We start from the raw sequence: 18,676 nt of genomic DNA, 5'->3' as shown, positions 1-18,676 counted from the left end.
TTAAAATGCTGTAAATGTCAATGAGTATTCCTACTATGCAGTGATACACATATTTCTGTCTACCAAGCTAAAGCTCATCAAATTATGTCATCTTATGTACCACTTTACAGTTGTGTCCTATGGGACCTGGAGTTAAAGGGAAGTGACGCTGGGGTGATCTTGTTTTGAAAACAAAAACCAGTGTGCTTTTACATGTAAATCAGGGCTTGTTAGCACAATGACAATGCAACTGACATAATTATGAAAAACATTATGGTTAATCAAAACAAGGTGGATCCCAGCTCCCTTCTGCTAAAAGGGCATGCCACTAAAGACACAACTGAATGTACCATTCCAACCAAGTTGATTTCTACATAATCAATATTTTTTATAATTATTTTGCTATCCAGCAAGCCCAATAATACTTGTTTCACTAAAAACTCTACCACAAATATTGCTTTCAAGATGAATGGTGGCAGTTATTGAGCAAGAAAAGAGTTTTTTACTTCCACAATTCAAATTTGCAGCAAGGTTCAAATTATGAGCCGATTGAACCTGCTGTGATTAACCAATCAAAATGCTAGAGGTGCAATATCAATGACATTGTTTTTAATAAGTCTAATTAGTATGATTCATTTCAGTCAGACTTGTTAACTGATATTTGTGCTATAATGGTTTTGAATAACTTCAAATGAGTTGTATAATTTTGTTTACTGTTGTAAATAAAGATATGCTGCAGAACTGTAATTATGTGACCACCGTCCATCTATTAACTTGTCTTCTCTTACAAGCAACTACCCCTCCAAAGCAACGAAGGCTGTCAACGATCCAGTTTTTTTCTTTCGGTCAAATTGTTGGTAGTTGCTTACAAACAGCTTTGTAATTTTTTTTGCATTATTTTGTAAATATACTGCTAGACAACCAATGGCCCCTTTAAATTTGTTAAATATGAGCAAACTTTCCAAATTTTGTTTAGGTCTTCAGCCATGCTGTTAGGGATAATTTGCTTCAAAATATTGTAATTTTTAATCCTCTCAATAGCGCGTTCAACGTATATCCTAACAGCAGCTATCTGCCTTGTTTCATCTTCTTCGTCAGGATCAAGTTGATCCTTGCATCGCATGAAGGGAGGAATATTGAGGGACACCTTCTTTGGTACAAGCAAATCCTGAATTTCGAATACCCTGTCAGCCATCACTGAATCGTGTGGCTCCAACATATCCAAAATACCAGAGCCAATGACAATTTTGCGGTCACTCACATGCCCCCCATACAAATCTGAAACAAAAGTCACTGCTTCATTTGGAGCAATTCCAACGAGACCTTTGGCAGTGTTATGTGACTTGTAAGTAGAATAAGTCTCTGCCTGGACTCTGAAGCAAGACGGCTTCTCAATAAAGATTTCTGTGCAGTCAAGAATGATTCTTGTGTATGGGTAGTCATATTTGAAACTTTCAGGCATTGTCTGATTAACAGTCTCCCTGGTAGCCCATATTGGTAACTGATTCAATCTTGAAAATAGAAGGTCAACCCATGTCACAAATACCCTTGACACTTCAGATGTGCTTATCTTAAACTGGTCGGCTAAAACTTTCTCTGGGACATTTACCCTCAGTCTTGAGAGTGTCAAGAAAAGTTCGTCTGCTGGAGTTATCGACCGCTTTTTGCCACGCTTTTCAAGGTCTTGAAGTTGAAAGTTACAGTTGCTGGACCCCCAATAGTTAAGCCGCGAGCATGCACAACAATTACCATCAAGGAAATCAAATAGAGCTTTGAACTGCAAATAATTATCAAGACCTGTGTAAAACTGCATATTACTGTCTGATAAAGCAAAACGCTCGACTCCAAACCTTTCCATCGTTATCTTTTGTTCCAGCTGTTGCTTCTCGTGTTCAAAAAGCGCATTACGTGTTTTTATTGCATCCAGTGTATCCAGGTCGTTCACTGTTTTGATTTCCGATCCTTCACCTTTGTCTTCATTGGATTCCTCCTCGTCGGCTCCATTAATTCCGTTGTTTTGTGTGGATTCCATAACAGTATCTTGTATCGTGGTATCTTTATGCCTTATCAGAGGTCTTCTTGCTTTTCGTTTAGGTCTCTGATGTGACTTCTTCAAAGGGAAAACCATGGGTACGGCGTTTTGGTAAGACTTTTTGCCTCCTAGGAAATGAGCGCTACACACACGGTGTCCCGTTGTCGGTGAAAAATTCTTTCTAGAAATGTTAAGAAGCCATTTCCTTCTTAATTTCGGGTCCTTTGGAAACACATAAAAGGAAAATTGGCCTTTGTGTTTTTTTGAGTTGCTAAAACACCCCAGAACGCAACAAGTATAACCACCGGGAAGACTTTCCGCCATTTTGATACGCTTTTATTTACTACAACTACCACAAGCCTTTGCGCGCGTGACGTCATAGTGAACATGGACTATTATTAGACAAGAGAGCAAAGGTTTTTTATTTCCAAATTAAGGTGTTCTCCCATATTATTCCCAATTAATCAATTTTGATGATGTTTTATAAGTTCTTGAAAAGGAGGAGTGTTTGAAAACTATGAAAAAGTTACCTGCATCCACTAGTTCCAAATTTACTAGAGATCATGTCATTTCCAATACTTATAAACTACTAAGTGTGTCGGTGGTGATCCATTATTTTTAACTATGTGGTTCTGCTCTACAAAAAAGCGGCCTGTAATTACAAATAAGAGGTTTTGCAAAAACAACAAGAAAGATGGGGTTGAATGGCATTCAGTGTTGATCTTTCAAGAATTAGGTCCAAATGAAATTTTATTGTAGGACTGAAGGGGTTATTAATTACTATTAAGATTTTATTTAAAACAACTATAAAAGCCACTTATTAACAAAGTCAAAGAAATCTCTGTGAAGCGACCAGGCACAAAGCTGGGTGATATTTTAAAACGTTCATTTAGGGCCTTATACGTACAGCCATTGTAGACTTGTAAGCCCTGCGAAAACCCTTTCTGGGAGTCGACTTATGTTATTGGTATGAATCCACCTAGAAAAAAAGAAGAATAGGCATTGTACATGTAATCTTACTTAAAGCATAGTTTACGTAGCACCATTAGTTATCTCAATAGTACCTTTTAATGTATCCCAAGCAACATTATTCACCTCTAATTAAGAAAGAAAAATGCAATTAATCTTAATTCAGCCGTTATTCTGGCTTGATTCTTAGCATTTGCCTATCAAGGTTTTTCTCAATCCTAATTGTTAGACAAGAGAGTAAGGGAAATTTTTTATCTTCAAATCAAAGTTTTATCCCTTATTATTCCCAATTAATCAATCTTGATGATATTTTATAAGTTCTTGAAAAGGAGGAGTGTTTGAAAACTATGGAAAAGTTTCTTGCATCCACTAGTTCCGAATTAACTAGAGATCATGTCATTCCAATACTTATAAACTACTAAGTTTGTCGGTGGTGATCCATCATTTTGAACTATATGCTTTTGCTCTACAAAAATGCGGCCTGTAATTAAAAATAAGAGGTTTTGCAAAAACAACAAGAAAGATGGGGTTGAATGGCATTCAGTGTTGATCTTTCAAGAATAAGGTCCAAATGAAATTTTATTGTAGATCTGAAGGGGTTATTGGTATTGAGATTTTATTTAAAATTAGACGCTCGATGAGCGTACACTGGGTTGACTGTGGTAGTTGTCAGTCAAAAACAGAAGTGACTGAGTTGGGTGGTTTTGAACTGCAGCGTTCAAGTCAATTTTTTCAAGTCGGGGGTCATTAAGACCATTTAAGCGGTCAACCAGAACTCGTGCCAGCAGAGGCCCTTTGCCTCACACGTAGATACGACGAAACAGATCTTTTTTTGAGGTTAAAAACTTGGCTACCAGCCTATTAATCATTAATATTTTGTCAGAAAGAAAAAAAACCCTGTCATCTTAAGAAAAACATAGGCACGCATCGCGTACGTGTGGTAGTGCAGTAACACAGCACTTTATTCCATATAGGTCACTTTGGAAAATACCATAATAATCTTTGTCTGTCCCCCCAAATTTTGCATAAGCATTGTTTCCAGTTTCTCTTGGGACTTACAATGGTCCGAAGAGAAAACAAAAACAATGCTCATGCAAAATTTGGGGAGAAACAAAGAGTATTATTGTATTTTCCACAGTGGCCTGGTGTCAATTGAGCTGCGTTTTGTCTTCCAGGATGTTCTAGTTCAATATGTAGCTCTAATAGTGCACGATAGGAGGCGAAGTGGCCTCATGGTTGGAGTGCTCGACTCCGGATCGAGTGGTCCGGGTTCCGGTCCTGGCTGGGGAGATTGTGTTGTGTTCTTGGGCAAGACACTTTACTCTCACGGTGCCTCCCTCCACCCAGGTGTATAAATGGGTACCGGCGAATTGCTGGGAATACTCCTGGTCGCTTCATTCTAATGAAACCGGAGGTACATCCCGGCTTGATTGGGCCTTCTGGCTCATAAGCAGCTACTTTACTTTTAATAGTACACGATATTGTTTTGGTATTGTATATCATTGTTGTGTCATGGTAAAAGTCTTAGGTCAATAGCCCCCTTAGAAGACAAATGGTTACTCGCAAAGTACCAAACCCAGAAAGATTGAAGAAAATAAAAGGGAATCGAGAGACATTGGCTTCTACGCTGACATGTTTATCATTTCCAAGTTCCCTCACAACTTCTTTTACCACAAGTTTAAGCGTGCACTGTGAGCATGTGACAGCTTTGTAATACATAAAGTTCATTGAAGTTTTCTCTGTCCGGCGGGGTTAGTATCTCGATAGGTGACCTAAAAAGTATACCACTTCGTAACAGAAGCAAAGGACCGAAAATTATATTTTAACGCCCAAAAATGCGAAGTAAGCAAGGTACAGATTTTGTTAGCTTGCTTTATGCAAAACAAATATTGAAGCAAAAATGAATAAATATTGATACACAGTTTTTAAGAACAGCAGAAAAGAGGTTTTCAGAATGGTCGATCGAGAATAAAATATTTTGTCATCAGCAACAACATTTGCGACATGAAAACAACAATAATTTTGAACCCCGAATATAAAAAGTTACGATCAACGACAAACATTTTGGGAGATTTTTGCTATGTTCAACTTTGTTACTGTACTTTTGGCTGCAAAAGTAAAGAAAGTGATGGATTCAGGGGGCGCCGTGATGAAGTTACCGAGGCGTGTTTACTCGCGAAATAGTGAAGCATCTGTGTCAAACGATGAAGATACAAGGTTTTTGTTTTTGTTAGTTTTCTTTTTCTTTCAAATTCAACACAAAGATCACAATCGCGCAACTCTTGAGTTTGACCATTGTTTCTGCAAAGTCAAAAATTTACTTTTCCAAGATGAGGTTATTTATCACCAGGTAATTCCATCGTTTTCGAAATAGCAGCTACTTAATTATTCATCAGCATAACAATTTTTTGCTGATTTTGGGGTTCATTTTGTTGAAAGTCAAGCACGCTTCCAACAGACCTGTTTATTTTCGTGAACCCTTCCCGCTTACAGAACAATACCACAAAAATCCTCGCGTATCACATTTCAACCCAGGTATGCCAGCTCGAAAATTACACAACATGATATTAAAGTTCACAAAGGCTGGAAATATCTCGGCAAAATCCTTTTCCAGCGAAAATTAATTGAAACGAACAACATATTTACTATTAGAGGCAAAAAAACCTTCCTATTTCAATTTCGTGCATGCAAACACGAGATGCAATTAAATAAATTTTTGACAGTTCATATCAAACCCTTTTCAACTCGGAACCTTGACCGTAAATAAAGAAGCACAAAAGAGACAACAACTTTCATTCAAATAATTCTTCACTGTCACATTTCCAAATTTTTTTACACCTTTGCAGAGTTGAGTACAAAATACCGGTAATTGTAAATTGCCAGACAACTAAGATGCGCCTTGAGTAAACACTGTGATACATTCAAAGCGTTCGATTCCTTCAATGTTTGTCAAATCCATAAACAAATTGCTATTTGATTTCAGTGTTTTATATAATACCAAGTTAGTAAAATATTAGAAACAAAGCTCACATGATATCCAAAGGCGAAAAATGAAATTGTTGTCTAAGACCATTCCTCGTCGCTTAAACTCCAGATATTTATTTTTCAGCGCTGTCTTGTTCAGGCAATTGACGATCCATTTTTGAGCTCCATGAGGGTATATTTTGTTTAAAGATCCACTAAAACGCCATTCACGTTACAATGACTTTCGACGCCACTGAATTAGTGAAATTTCCAATTGTTACTGGGTTGCCAGTATGGCAAACCCTGTCGGAATCTGCGTTTTATTTCGTCGTTTTTTCCGTGTCGGTAAAAGTCTTGCCTGTCACTCCCCTGCTAAGTGGTATCTTTGTGCATAGAGCCTTTTGCTCGTATTTTCGTAGGATAGAGAGGGTAGTGGAAATGCGTAGATTTCTCTGGTGGACACAGTAGAATGATAAACGTAACGGGCAATGGCGTCGAAAGTCATGTAACGCGAATGGCGTTTTAGTGGATTTTTGAACAAAATATACCCTTCTGAAGCTCAATAATGGATAGTCAATTGGATACTGAAAAAGATAGGCGGTGGAATCTTAAAAGCGACGAGTAATGGACTTCGACAACAGTCTGTCGCCCGTCGAGCCGAGATCAAAGTGAGCTGCATTTCTAATATTTTACCAAGTGTGCTTGAAAGGAAGCTTGTCGTCTATTTTGTGCTTCATTATTCAAGGAAAAGGTTCTTCATGGAAACGGTTTGATCCTGAAATTTTAGTTTGTTGTAATATTGCGCATATTTGACACGACTGAGTTTTTTCTCTTCACGCACGCAATGAAATAGGAAGGGGTTTTGCCTCTAATAGCAAATATGTTGTTCGTTTCAAAAAATTGTTCGCTTGAAAAGGTGGCCTTTATGAGTTCATCATGTTTTATAATATGCGAGCTTAACTGGATAGTTTTTATGACAGTAGTAAAGCATTTTCGTGTCATAATGAGGTTAGCGTCTTTCTGTTGTGCTAACTTAATTAAATATAAATATACATTCTACCTCGTGAGTTTGTTATTCTCGATAACCAGCAATGGCGTCGAAAGTCATTGCAACGCGAATGGCGTTTTAGTGCATCTTATGTTGTTTGTTTCAATAAAATGTTTTGCTGGAAAAGGATTCTGTGATATTTTCTGCCTTTGTGAATTATAATATCATGTTGTGTATTGAATTTTCGAGCTGAAGGTTGAAATGTGATACGGGAGGATATTTTTAGTATTGCTTTGTTAGCAGGAAAGGTTCACGAAAATAAACAGGTCTGTTGGAAGCGTGCTTGAGTTTCAACAAAATGAGCCCCAAAATCAGCAAAAACGCCGATGAATAATAAATTAGCTGCTATTTCCAAAATGATGGGATTACCTGATAATAAATAACCTCGTCTTGGAGACTAAATTTTTGACTTAGCAGAAACAATGGTCAACCCCCGGGTGGGGGTCAACCTCAAGAGTTTGGGCGATTGTGATCTTTGTTTTCACTTCGCTCATTTATTGTCAAACTTTATAACACTTGACAGAAAAAGAAACTTACGAAAACCCGGTATCTTGCCATCATTTGACACAGATGCTTCACTGTCTGGCGAGTAAACATGCCGCGGCAACTTAATCACGGCGCCCGCTGAATTCCGGCGATGTCACTTTCGATTCTGCGATTTATTTGTGCAACCAAAAGTACAATAACAAAATTGAAAGCAGCAAAAATCTCCCAAAATGTGTGTCGCTGATCGTAACTTTTTATATTCTATATTCACGGTTCAAAATTAATGTTGTTTTCATGTCGTAAATATGTTATTCTCGAGCGACCGTCCTGGAAACTTTCTAAAAACTGTGTATCAATTTACTTTTGCATCAATATTTGTTTTTGCATAAAGCAATCCAACAAAATCTGTACCTTGCTGAGTTCGCATTTGTTAGCGTTAATAGTATTTTCGGTCCAATGCTTCTGTTTTACGAAGGGGTATACGTTTGAGGTCACCCATCCAGATACTAACCCTGCCGGAGAGGGTTAACTTTAGTAAACTTTAGTAAATTTTAGTATTACAAACCTGTCGGATGCTCAGAGGGCTCGCTTAAACTTGTGGTGAAAGAAATTGTGCGGGAGCTTTAAAATTATCAACATGTCAGCCCAGAAGCGAATGTTTTTCACTTCCCATTTAGCTAGTAACCACATGTCTTCTCAGGCTATTTACCCAAGACTTCTACCATGGCACTACAATGATAGACAATAGCAAATCAATATCGTGCACTGTTAGAGCTACATATTACGGAAGGACAACTTGAATCTCCTGGAAGACAACACACAGCTCAGTTGACATTTTATATGGAATAAATCGCTGTTACTTCACTACCACACGTAGGCAATGCGTGTCTATTTTTTCTAAAGAGGACAGGAATTTCTTCATTCTGTCAAATGATTAAATAATATGCCGGTAGCCAGGTTTTTAACCTCAGAAAAGGATCTGTTTCGTCGTACGAACGTGTGAGCACCTGTGAGCCAAAGGGCCTCTGCTGGTATGACTTCTGGGTGACCCCTTAAATGGTCTTAATGACCCCCCAACTTGAAAAAAATTGTCTGGAACGGTGCACGTACCACAGGTAACCCAGTGTACCCTCACGGAGGGTCTAGTTACCGGAAGACTGTGCAGAGGTGAGAACAGGTAAGTACAAATAGTGAGACAACTGAGATAACAGATCCACTTTATGGATTCCTTCTCTGTCTTTGTTGAACCCATATTGAGTCACCAGAGAATTGTTCATTTGAATTCAGTGTTGTACATAACAGTACACTTGGCAAAATATTAGAAATACAGCTCACTTTGATTTCGGCTCGACGGGCAAAAGATTGTTGTCGTAGTCCATTACTCGTCGTTTTTAAGATTCCAGATTCCGGATCCACCGCCTGTCTTGTTTATCCTCTTGACGTTCCATTCTTGAGCTCCATAAGGGTATATTTTGTTTAAAGATGCACTAAAACGCCATTCGCGTTACATGACTTTCGACGCCATTGCCGGTTAAGTTAATCATTCTACTGTGTCCACCAGAGAAATCTACGCATTTCCCACTACCTTCTCGATCATAAGAAAATACGCGCAGAAGGCCCTATGCCTTATACCCAGTAATGAAATCGGAGATAAGTGCCGACCTGATTGGGCCTTCTGGCTCGTAAGCAGAGACTTTACTTTTATAGTCAACTCAGATCACGCGTGAACAGTATCTTGAACATGTGATCGAAGTCTTCCAATCAGTGCGCTACTTTCACTGACGTAACGAAAATCACATCGGAAAATCGAAGATCGGATTGAAATTTTCAAAAATAGACTTGATTTTCGGAGATCTCCTTGAAATATGGATAGAATTCTTCTGGAGGTAAGAAATTGCAAGGGCGACAATCTGTGCTTTATAGAAAGACCACGCAGTTTTATCCATTCGTCCCTTCTTCTGGTGCGAGGAGAGTTAGATATATGCAGAAGTCGGACATGCCAATCTTTCTTGAAATTGCTTCCTGGATTGTTGACAAACCCGGTATGCTTCGCCTATCGCATATTCCATCATTAAGCAACCTTTCACGAATTTCCCTTGAATACACGCTAGGTTTCTTTAGCTTGAACAGCTCAATAGATTCAAGGACGTCGTCTGAAAGTTTAGAGGAATATGTTCGACCCCCTTGACTAAAGACATCATATGTACCATACGTCTCGTAATGTCGAATGATTTTCCAAACCGCTCCTTTAGTGACACGAACTGATCTAGAGATCGCAGATGGTCCAACTAACCAAATAAAGGTCGATTATACGATTTCCTTATTGACAGGTCTGCCTGGCTTGTATTCGCGTCCTAAGGAATTGATGGCCGCTGGTCTGAACATTTTGAAAAAGCGCGGGCAAACTCCAAATCGCTCTTCGATTTTCGAAATGTCCCTCCAAATCTTCGGAAACAACAGGAAATGCCCAAATATGGAAAACAAGAATTCGTTTTGTTAATTGAATTTTTCGAATAACTGTTCACGCGTGACCTGGGTTGACTGATAGTACACGATGTTGTTTTGGTATTGTATATCATTGTTGTGTCATGGTAAAAGTCTTAGATAGATAGCCCCCTGAGGAGACATGTGGTTACTCGCACAGTACAAAACCAGAAAGATTAAAGAAATTAAAAGGGAATCGAGAGACATTGGCTTCTAGGCTGACATGTTGATCATTTCCAACTTCCCTCACAACTTCTTTTTACCACAAGCGTGCACTCTGAGCGTCTGACAGCTTTGTAATACAAAAGTTCACTAAAGTTAAACCCTATCCGGCGGGGTTAGTATCTGGATGGGTGACCTAAAAAATATAACACCACTCCGTAACAGAAACATAGGACCGAAAATTCTATTTTAACGCCCAAAAATGCGAACTTAGCAAGGTAGAGATTTTGTTAGCTTGCTTTATGCAAAACAAATATTGAAGCACAAGTGAATGAATATTGATACACAGTTTTTAGGGAGAGCAGAAGGAAGTTTTCAGGATAGTCGATTGAGAATAAAATATTTTGTCATCAGCAACAGCATTTACGACATGAAAACAACATCAATTTTGAACCCCGAATATAAAAAGTTACGATCAGCGACAAAAATTTCGGGAGATTTTTGCTACGTTCAATTGTGTTATGACTGCGTTGCCAAACCCAGTCGGAATCTGGGTTTCATTTCGTGGATTTTTTTTGCGTTTTCTTTTCTGTTTTTTTTTTCCGTGTCGGTAAAAGACTTGCCTGTCACTGCCCTGCTAAGTGGTGTCTTTGTACATAGAGCCTTCTGCGAGTACTTTCTTAGTATGGAGAGGGTAGTGGGAAATGCGTAGATTTCTCTGGTGGACACAGTAGAATGATTAACTTAACCGGCAATGGCGTCGAAAGTCATGTAACTCGAATGGCGTTTTAGTTCATCTTTAAACAAAATATACCCTTATGGAGCTCAAGAATGGAACGTCAAGAGGATAAACAAGACAGGCGGTGGATCCGGAATCTGGAATCTTAAAAGCGACAAGTAATGGACTTCGAAAACAATCTTTTGCCCGTCGAGCCGAAATCAAAGTGAGCTGTATTTCTAATATTTTGCCAAGTGTGCTGTTATGTACAACAATGAACCCAAATGAACAATTCTCTGGTAACTCAGTATGGGTTCAACAAAGACAGAGAAGGAATCCATAAAGTGGATCTGTTATCTCAGTTGTCTCGCTATTTGTATTTACCTGTTCTCAACTCTGCACAGTCTTCCGGTAACAATTAAAAATTTCACTAATTCACTGGCGTCGAAAGTCATTGTAACGTGAATGGCGTTTTAGTGGATCTTTAAACAAAATATACCCTCATGGAGCTCAAGAATGAACAAGACAGCGCTGAAAAATAAATATCTGGAGTTTAAGCGACGAGTAATGGTCTTAGACAACAATTTCATTTTTCGCCTTTGGATATCAAGTGAGCTTTGTTTCTAATATTTTACTAACTTGGTATTATATAAAACACTGAAATCAAATAGCAATTTTTTTATGGATTTAACAAACATTGAAGGAATCGAACGCTTTGAATGTATCACAGTGTTTACTCAAGGCGCATCTTAGTTGTCTGGCAATTTACATTTACCGGTATTTTGTACTCAACTCTGCAGAGGTGTAAAAAAATTTGAAAATGTGACAGTGAAGAATTATTTGAATGAAAGTTGTTGTCTCTTTTGTGCTTCTTTATTTACGGTCAAGGTTCCAAGTCGAAGAGGGTTTGATGTGAACTGTCAAAAATTTATTTAATTGCATCTCTTGTTTGCAGGCACGCAATTGAAATAGGAAGGTTTTTTTGCCTCTAATAGTAAATATGTTGTTTGTTTCAAGTAATTTTCGCTGGAAAAGGATTTTGCCGAGATATTTCCAGCCTTTGTGAACCTTAATATCATGTTGTGTAATTTTCGAGCTTAACAAATTTGCATACCTGTGCACAGGCGGCCCAGGGTCGGAAGGTGAACAATTATAAGGATTTGTATGGAAATCTCGATATAAACAGACTGAAAAAGATATTTACCCACAAAAATTCACAAAAAAGCCGTACTTTATTGTCGTGGTGAATTTCTCGCTTTTTGTGTGGTTTTTTGCCTGACTGAATGCGATTGAAGCGACTTCTCAAATTTCCGAGCTGTCACTCGTACCTAAATAAAGGAAAAGCTGGAAAGTAATTTCTAGCTTACCTCACATCTCGCCCATAAAATCACACTTCTCCGACATCAGTCACGCTCAAACTCCGGCGATGGCCACACGGATAAATTTACTTCTCCTTGACCAAGTTTCAAGGTCCAGCGAGTATCCATTGCTGAGAAACAGCGAAAAATATTCAAATTTTCAAACTCCTTCGAGGCTCGCTAACAACGTACGAATTTTGACACGGCTGGTCGATGGTTCACTGAGCCTCCATACGGTGAGCGCAAAGTGTACCCATAGTTGGGCAGAGCAAAACAAATCCCGGACTCGTCCCCAAATACCTGCCTGGGGTCGTGTTCGAGTTTCTAATTCGGCGAACGATATTAAAAGTTTCACACTGAAACCTTAACACAACTCCCATCGCTTTGGTTGCTCCACCGCATGTTATAAATCCGGATTTTCATGGAACTCCGTACGAATTGAAGCTGTTTGAAGCCTCGCGCGTGCAAAAATCCCCTCGTCCTACGACACTCGACACAACGGCTGGTTTTTTGTTGTTGTTGGAAAAAGTATAGTTTTGTCAAGTGAATTGCTTTGAGCCAAAGAAATCACCGCACCGTAATTCTACTGTCCATTTGGTTGCACCAAAAAACAGACAACCGAGATTGTAACTCGGATACCTTTCAGGTATTCCGAGTAATAATTGTTGGTTTTCGATCGATATCGCTTGATGCACCGGTGTGAGAAATAACTTTGAACATTTCAACGCAACTGGAAGCGCAAAAACAAAGCACAGATGATTTTAACGATGGCATTTTCCCTGGACTCTCAACAGAAAAGTGTCCAAAAGGTGCAGCGACCTTTTCATATGAATTTCTTCTGCAGTCAGAATAATGTGAGTTGTTGACAGATAAAAACAGGATTGCGTTTCAAACACAAATAAATGCCTTCCACTCCGTTTCAAACTCCATCCAAACAGCAAAGTTTCAAACATGCTTCAAACAATTTTAAACATAAACGCCCTTGAAACGCTGACTAGTTAAGCATCTTTTATCATGTAGACGGTCATTTTATTTCATATATGCCTTCATGGGATCGTAGATCTCGCGTGACACAGACTTAAAAAAGCAGTTCATGTTTCAAATTTCCGTGCATCGTGCTAATCGAATGTATGATCAAGTCCAATCGCAAGACCGATATTTTGATCTATCGGGAATCCGATACCAGTCATTCCGATGATTAGGGTTAATCTTTCGAACTCATCGGAATAGTTGCACTTGAGTTTCCGATACGACTTCCGAACAATCGAAATTTGACCTTCCGAAACTTGGATAAGCTCCCTTATTTCATACTTACCATAGCTGCCATAACATGACGTCGTGAATTGATTTCTGAAGTGGATCCTCATATTGATCCTCATCCATATTTTCTTCTGTAAAAAAACGTTAGTAAGTATTCAAGCCGTCACGCAACGATTGGCTATTGGAAACAAAGGCTGTTACGCGCTCGAGGTCGAACTTTCCGTTGGGGACGAGTCTGGGATTTGTTTTGCTCTGCCCAACTATGGGTACACTTGCGTAGGTTTGCGCTCACCGTATGGAGGCTCAGTGAACCATCGACCAGCCGTGTCAAAATTCGTTGTTAGCGAGCCTCGAAGGAGTTTGAAAATTTGAATATTTTTCGCTGTTTCTCAGCAATGGATACTCGCTGGACCTTGAAACTTGGTCAAGGAGAAGTAAATTTATCCGTGCGGCCATCGCCGGAGTTTGAGCGTGACTGATTCCGGAGAAGTGTGATTTTATGGGCGAGATGTGAGGTAAGCTAGAAATTACTTTCCAGCCTTTCCTTTATTTAGGTACGAGTGACAACTCGGGAATTTGAGAAGTCGCTTAAGTCGCATTCAATCAGGCAAAAAACCACACAAAAAGCGAGAAATTCACCACGACAATAAAGTACGGCTTTTTTTATTGAGAACTTTTGCGGGTAAATATCTTTTTCAGTCTGTTATCGAGATTCCCATACAAATCCTTATAATTGTTTAACTTCCGATTCTGGGCCGCCTGTGACCTGGGTTGAAATGTGATACGCGAAAATTTTTGTGGTGTTGTTCTGTGTTCTGTAAGCAGGAAGGGTTCACGAAAATAAACAGGTCTGTTGGAAGCGTGCTTGACTTTCAAAAAATTTGAGACCCAAAATTAGCAAAAAATTGTGATGCTGATGATGGATGGGATGCTAGTCCATCGCAGGGTTATCCCCAGCAATTCGCCGGTACCCATTTATACACATGGGTGGAGAAAGGCACCGTGAGAGTAAAGTGTCTTGCCCAAGAACACAACACAATGTCCCCAGCCAGGACCTGAACCCAGACCACTCGATCCGGAGTCGAGCACTCCAATTATGAAGCCAGCTTGCCTCCTATCGTGCACTATTAGAGCTACACATTGAACTTGAATATCCTGGAAGACAAAACGCAGCTCAGTTGACACCGGGCCACTTTGGAAAATACCATAAAACTCTTTGTTTGTTCCCTTAAACACAACGAGCCAGAGATAACTGGAAGTTAAAAAATGCGACTCACGCGGTTGCTAAGGAGTGACGTCATATTTATGGTCAGGACATATCATCATGGTTTGTGGTTATGTTGTGGTTTAAGCCCTGTATAGTTTTCACAAGCAATAACACTGAAAGGTACCTGGTTTTAATATGGGTGGGATTTAATGTACTGACATTTCCGGAGCTTGGATTTCATATTAACCTTGAGCAGCGCGGGAAATTGCGCTGTTTCCCTCGTCTTCAGCGAAGTCATGGAGTCCTTCTCTGAAGCGTTTGATATCCGTCGTGTCAATCTAGTTAGCGACCCAAAGAAACAGTGGTTTGTACAAAATTCGACGATATGAGGTTGTCAGCCCAGCAAATTCTTGTCGAGATCACCGTTAGTGCAAAATTTCCCGTCCGAATGTGCCCTCGTCAAGCTTGTTGATGTAAAAGATCTCACAGTCTTGGCCATGGATCGAAGGAGTAGTAGGGGAGAGTCTGTCGCTGTGGCTTCTCTGTTTGGAGTTGTCTGTGCGGTAACTCGAAGGACCATAAAATCTAGCGAGGTTAGCTTCTACAAGCGGCTAATCGACGCTACTAATGAGCTAAAGATCGATTTGGGCCGAGCGTGAGCAGCATATAAATTCACCGACAGGCAGTTCCGCCCAGCGAACAGACGATCATCTTGAGTTTTCAGGTTTCACTCCTAGCCTGGAATCGTCAAAACTTTTTGAGCTCGAGAGGTTACAAAAAGAAAACAACAAGCTCAAAACTGGCCTTGAAGAAGCTCTCGAACAGCTTAAATCCCTTCGTGAAGAAGCTAAAAATACCGCGCCCGCGCGGTATTTCAGAGAAAATTTAAGAGGAACCAGAGAAAATTTCAGAGGAACCAGACGACGTGTGGACTTTTATCAGCGATGTTCGGGAGAATTACCAGCTGCCGCTGGCATTAGCTGTAGCAGATCATGTTAGTAAACCCGAAGTGGCTAAAATGCTGAACGACATAATATGCGAACCAAGTGACCACAAAAATGGGCCAAAGCAAGCTTTCGAGACCATGCTTGGGGATAGTGCCCCCGAATTTTTTCAGTCCCTCCGTGTCTCCGATTGGACTTTGCTTTACTTCAAACTACAGTCCAGGATTCCAGATCAAGGATGGCAAACTATGCTAAGCCTGACTAAGTTTGAGCGAACAGGGGTACACACAATGTATGTTGTTAAGCTCTTGTTCATCTGTTTTACTTTTTTTTTTTCTTAAAGATTGGATAAATATTAGTGGTTAAAATTATCCCATCAGAGATCAGTCGAATGTCCCATATACACCTTACCATTTCCTGAGCTTTCACATCCAAATATATAGACTAGAAAAGTTTGAGCTTTTCCACAGCTCATTACTTTTGGCTCTCAGGGCCAACTGTCAGCGCAGGTTTTTAGACAATATAGAAGAAATTATGGTCAGATACCTGCCAGACCAGAACATGATAAATTTCTTCAACAATAGAGATGTTGTTGAGACCTACCTCTTAAATCAGATCACATTCTGTGAAGAAATGATCCAGGTAACATTTGTTCCTTTGAAGGTTAGAGTTATCAGTAGGAGCTTAAGGTATAACAACACACAGATTTAAACCATCTTTTTTAAAATCAATGAATTTGCTTGTTATATACAATAATTATTTTTGTTATAGACACTACTAATCTTGATTCATAGATTGAAGCATTGTTGTATATCCTTTCTGGTTCAGCTAGGTAGGAGTCCTGGCACTGAAATGCGCCTGAGTGCTCCTGGGATATACAACAAAGATAATAATCATGTTTAGGTGTAGATTAATGCATTGTTGTATATCCTTTCTGGTTCAGCTAGGTAGGAGTCCTGGCACTGAAATGTGCCTGAGTGCTCCTGGGATATACAACAAAGATAATAATCATGTTTAGCCGTAGATTAATGCATTGTTGTATATCCTTTCTGGTTCAGCCAGGTAGGAGTCCTGGCACTGAAATGTGCCTGAGTGCTCCTGGGATATACAACAAAGATAATAATCATGTTTAGCCATAGATTAATGCATTGTTGTATATCCTTTCTGGTTCAGCCAGGTAGAAGTCCTGGTACTGAAATGTGCCTGAGTGCTCCTGGGATATACAACAAAGATAATAATCATGTTTAGCCATAGATTAATGCATTGTTGTATATCCTTTCTGGTTCAGCCAGGTAGGAGTCCTGGCACTGAAATGTGCCTGAGTGCTCCTGGGATATACAACAAAGATAATAATCATGTTTAGCCGTAGATTAATGCATTGTTGTATATCCTTTCTGGTTCAGCCAGGTAAAAGTCCTGGCACTGAAATGTGCCTGAGTGCTCCTGGGATATACAACAAAGATAATAATAATCTTTAGTCATAGATTGAAGCGTCTGGATCCTGGACATTAAACATGAATGGCATCAACTTCGATGGCCTTGATTAACATCGAGATAGTTTTGAGACAAATGGGGAAAAGAACCAAATATGACATTATACATGTGTAGGTTTGTAGCTGACGCAGGGCTCTTAGGTTCTTTTGCCTCATTAATGACTGTTCTTTTGTCCCTGGCACAAGTTCTGCTCAGCTATTATGTTAAAAATGCTATCACGAGTTTGGGTAACTTAATTGGGAATTGGAGGCATAATAGTATCTATTATTGCTGAATTCCATATCTCTAGTTTTACACCCAACTGAAGAATTCCGGAAAGTTTGTTAGAGACTGGGGAACATACTCAGAGTCAATTGATATCAGCAATACAGGTTAGTTTCTTCACTAAAAGGATGAAGGGATGAGCGACCAATGCGTTGCTGACACCTGCCCACATTACGGACCTCTTAGATTTCGTATTAAGATCTACGTATTTGTAGTATAATGTATTGATCTGCGAATAGAGAGAAGGTGCAGCCATGGGGAGCCCGGTTTCCACCGTTGTTGCTAATCTCTACAAGGAGGTTTTTGAAGCTTAAGCAATAGAATCCGCAACACAGCGTACGTTTCCTCGAGGCAAATCTGTGAAGAGTTAAGTTTCCGCAAAGAATTTCCTCCGTCCTCCCAGACCAAATTTAAAAAATGAAGACCCAGTTTTCTCTGTCGATTGGAACTTGAATATCTTTTCACTTTCCTTCTGTAACTTAGGAAACAAATTTAAGAGGTTTTGAATACAAATTGCCGATCCGGATGTTTTATAGAAATAGTAAACTTAGAAATTTAAAATTGCAGAATCGCTATCGTTTCTTATGTAAGACTGAAGAGGAATCCCTCGAGCATTTAATGTGTTACTGTAAATCAGTTGAGGTCTTGAACCTGGGAAGAGGTTTTATCTTGGCTGGCTATGCCTAAAAATGAGCATAAAATGCTACATTCGCGTGTCTTTTGTTCGAGAAATTCAGTATTGATAATTAATCATGTTCTTAAGCTTGGAATATTATTTTATCTGTAGGTTATAATAAAAAACCATCATTGGAAGTGTTGCATGTTTCCGTTCTTTCGATGGGTAAAGGTATCATCGACTGTCTCTGAAAGGATTATTTCGTATTTTATTAGTTGCCATCTTTTTGAGCAACATTGCAGTATCTTCTCAGTGCCATAATCTTTTTCCCTTCCTCAGATAATTAGATAAGCATTATATACCATAAAAATTTGGATAAACTGACCCTTTCAATGCCTTTCTCCTAAAATTACGGCAAGACTTCCCTGTCATGTTAATAATTTACGTGACTGTACTAATAGTTTCCAGAACTTACCGATGCTAATACGTTTATAAGGTATGGAACTTAAAAAGTCCCTTCAAGTTTAAGGTTATATCTATAATCTTAACGTGATGATTACACTTTCATGATCATTCAGCATTGAGTGCTGGAATAGCATTGTCGCTCACTGTGTGAACTATTGTAGCGTAAGCAAAACACTTTCGCAATGGACATTTATATATTTCACTTCAATCACTTGTAAATCTTTTT

General features: G+C 39.2%; 1 protein-coding gene across 1 annotated transcript; it reads right to left on the bottom strand.

Moving 5' to 3' along the window:
- Positions 1 to 892: 892 nt before the first annotated feature.
- LOC137967951 (uncharacterized) lies at positions 893 to 2,107 on the bottom strand. The gene has a single exon (XM_068814551.1). It carries the CDS (start codon positions 2,105 to 2,107, stop codon positions 893 to 895), a length of 1,215 nt encoding a protein of 404 aa, XP_068670652.1.
- Positions 2,108 to 18,676: the final 16,569 nt, after the last annotated feature.

This window comes from Montipora foliosa, chromosome 1 (genome assembly GCF_036669935.1).
Source record: "Montipora foliosa isolate CH-2021 chromosome 1, ASM3666993v2, whole genome shotgun sequence".
Taxonomy (NCBI): domain Eukaryota; kingdom Metazoa; phylum Cnidaria; class Anthozoa; order Scleractinia; family Acroporidae; genus Montipora; species Montipora foliosa.
Note: the sequence above shows the minus strand (reverse complement) of the source record. Positions and strands in the feature narration are given on the sequence as shown.

What these genes read in the sequence shown, in the direction of transcription:
- LOC137967951 (XM_068814551.1), bottom strand. Translation starts at nt 2,107, where the DNA reads ATGGTTTTCCCTTTGAAGAAGTCACATCAGAGACCTAAACGAAAAGCA.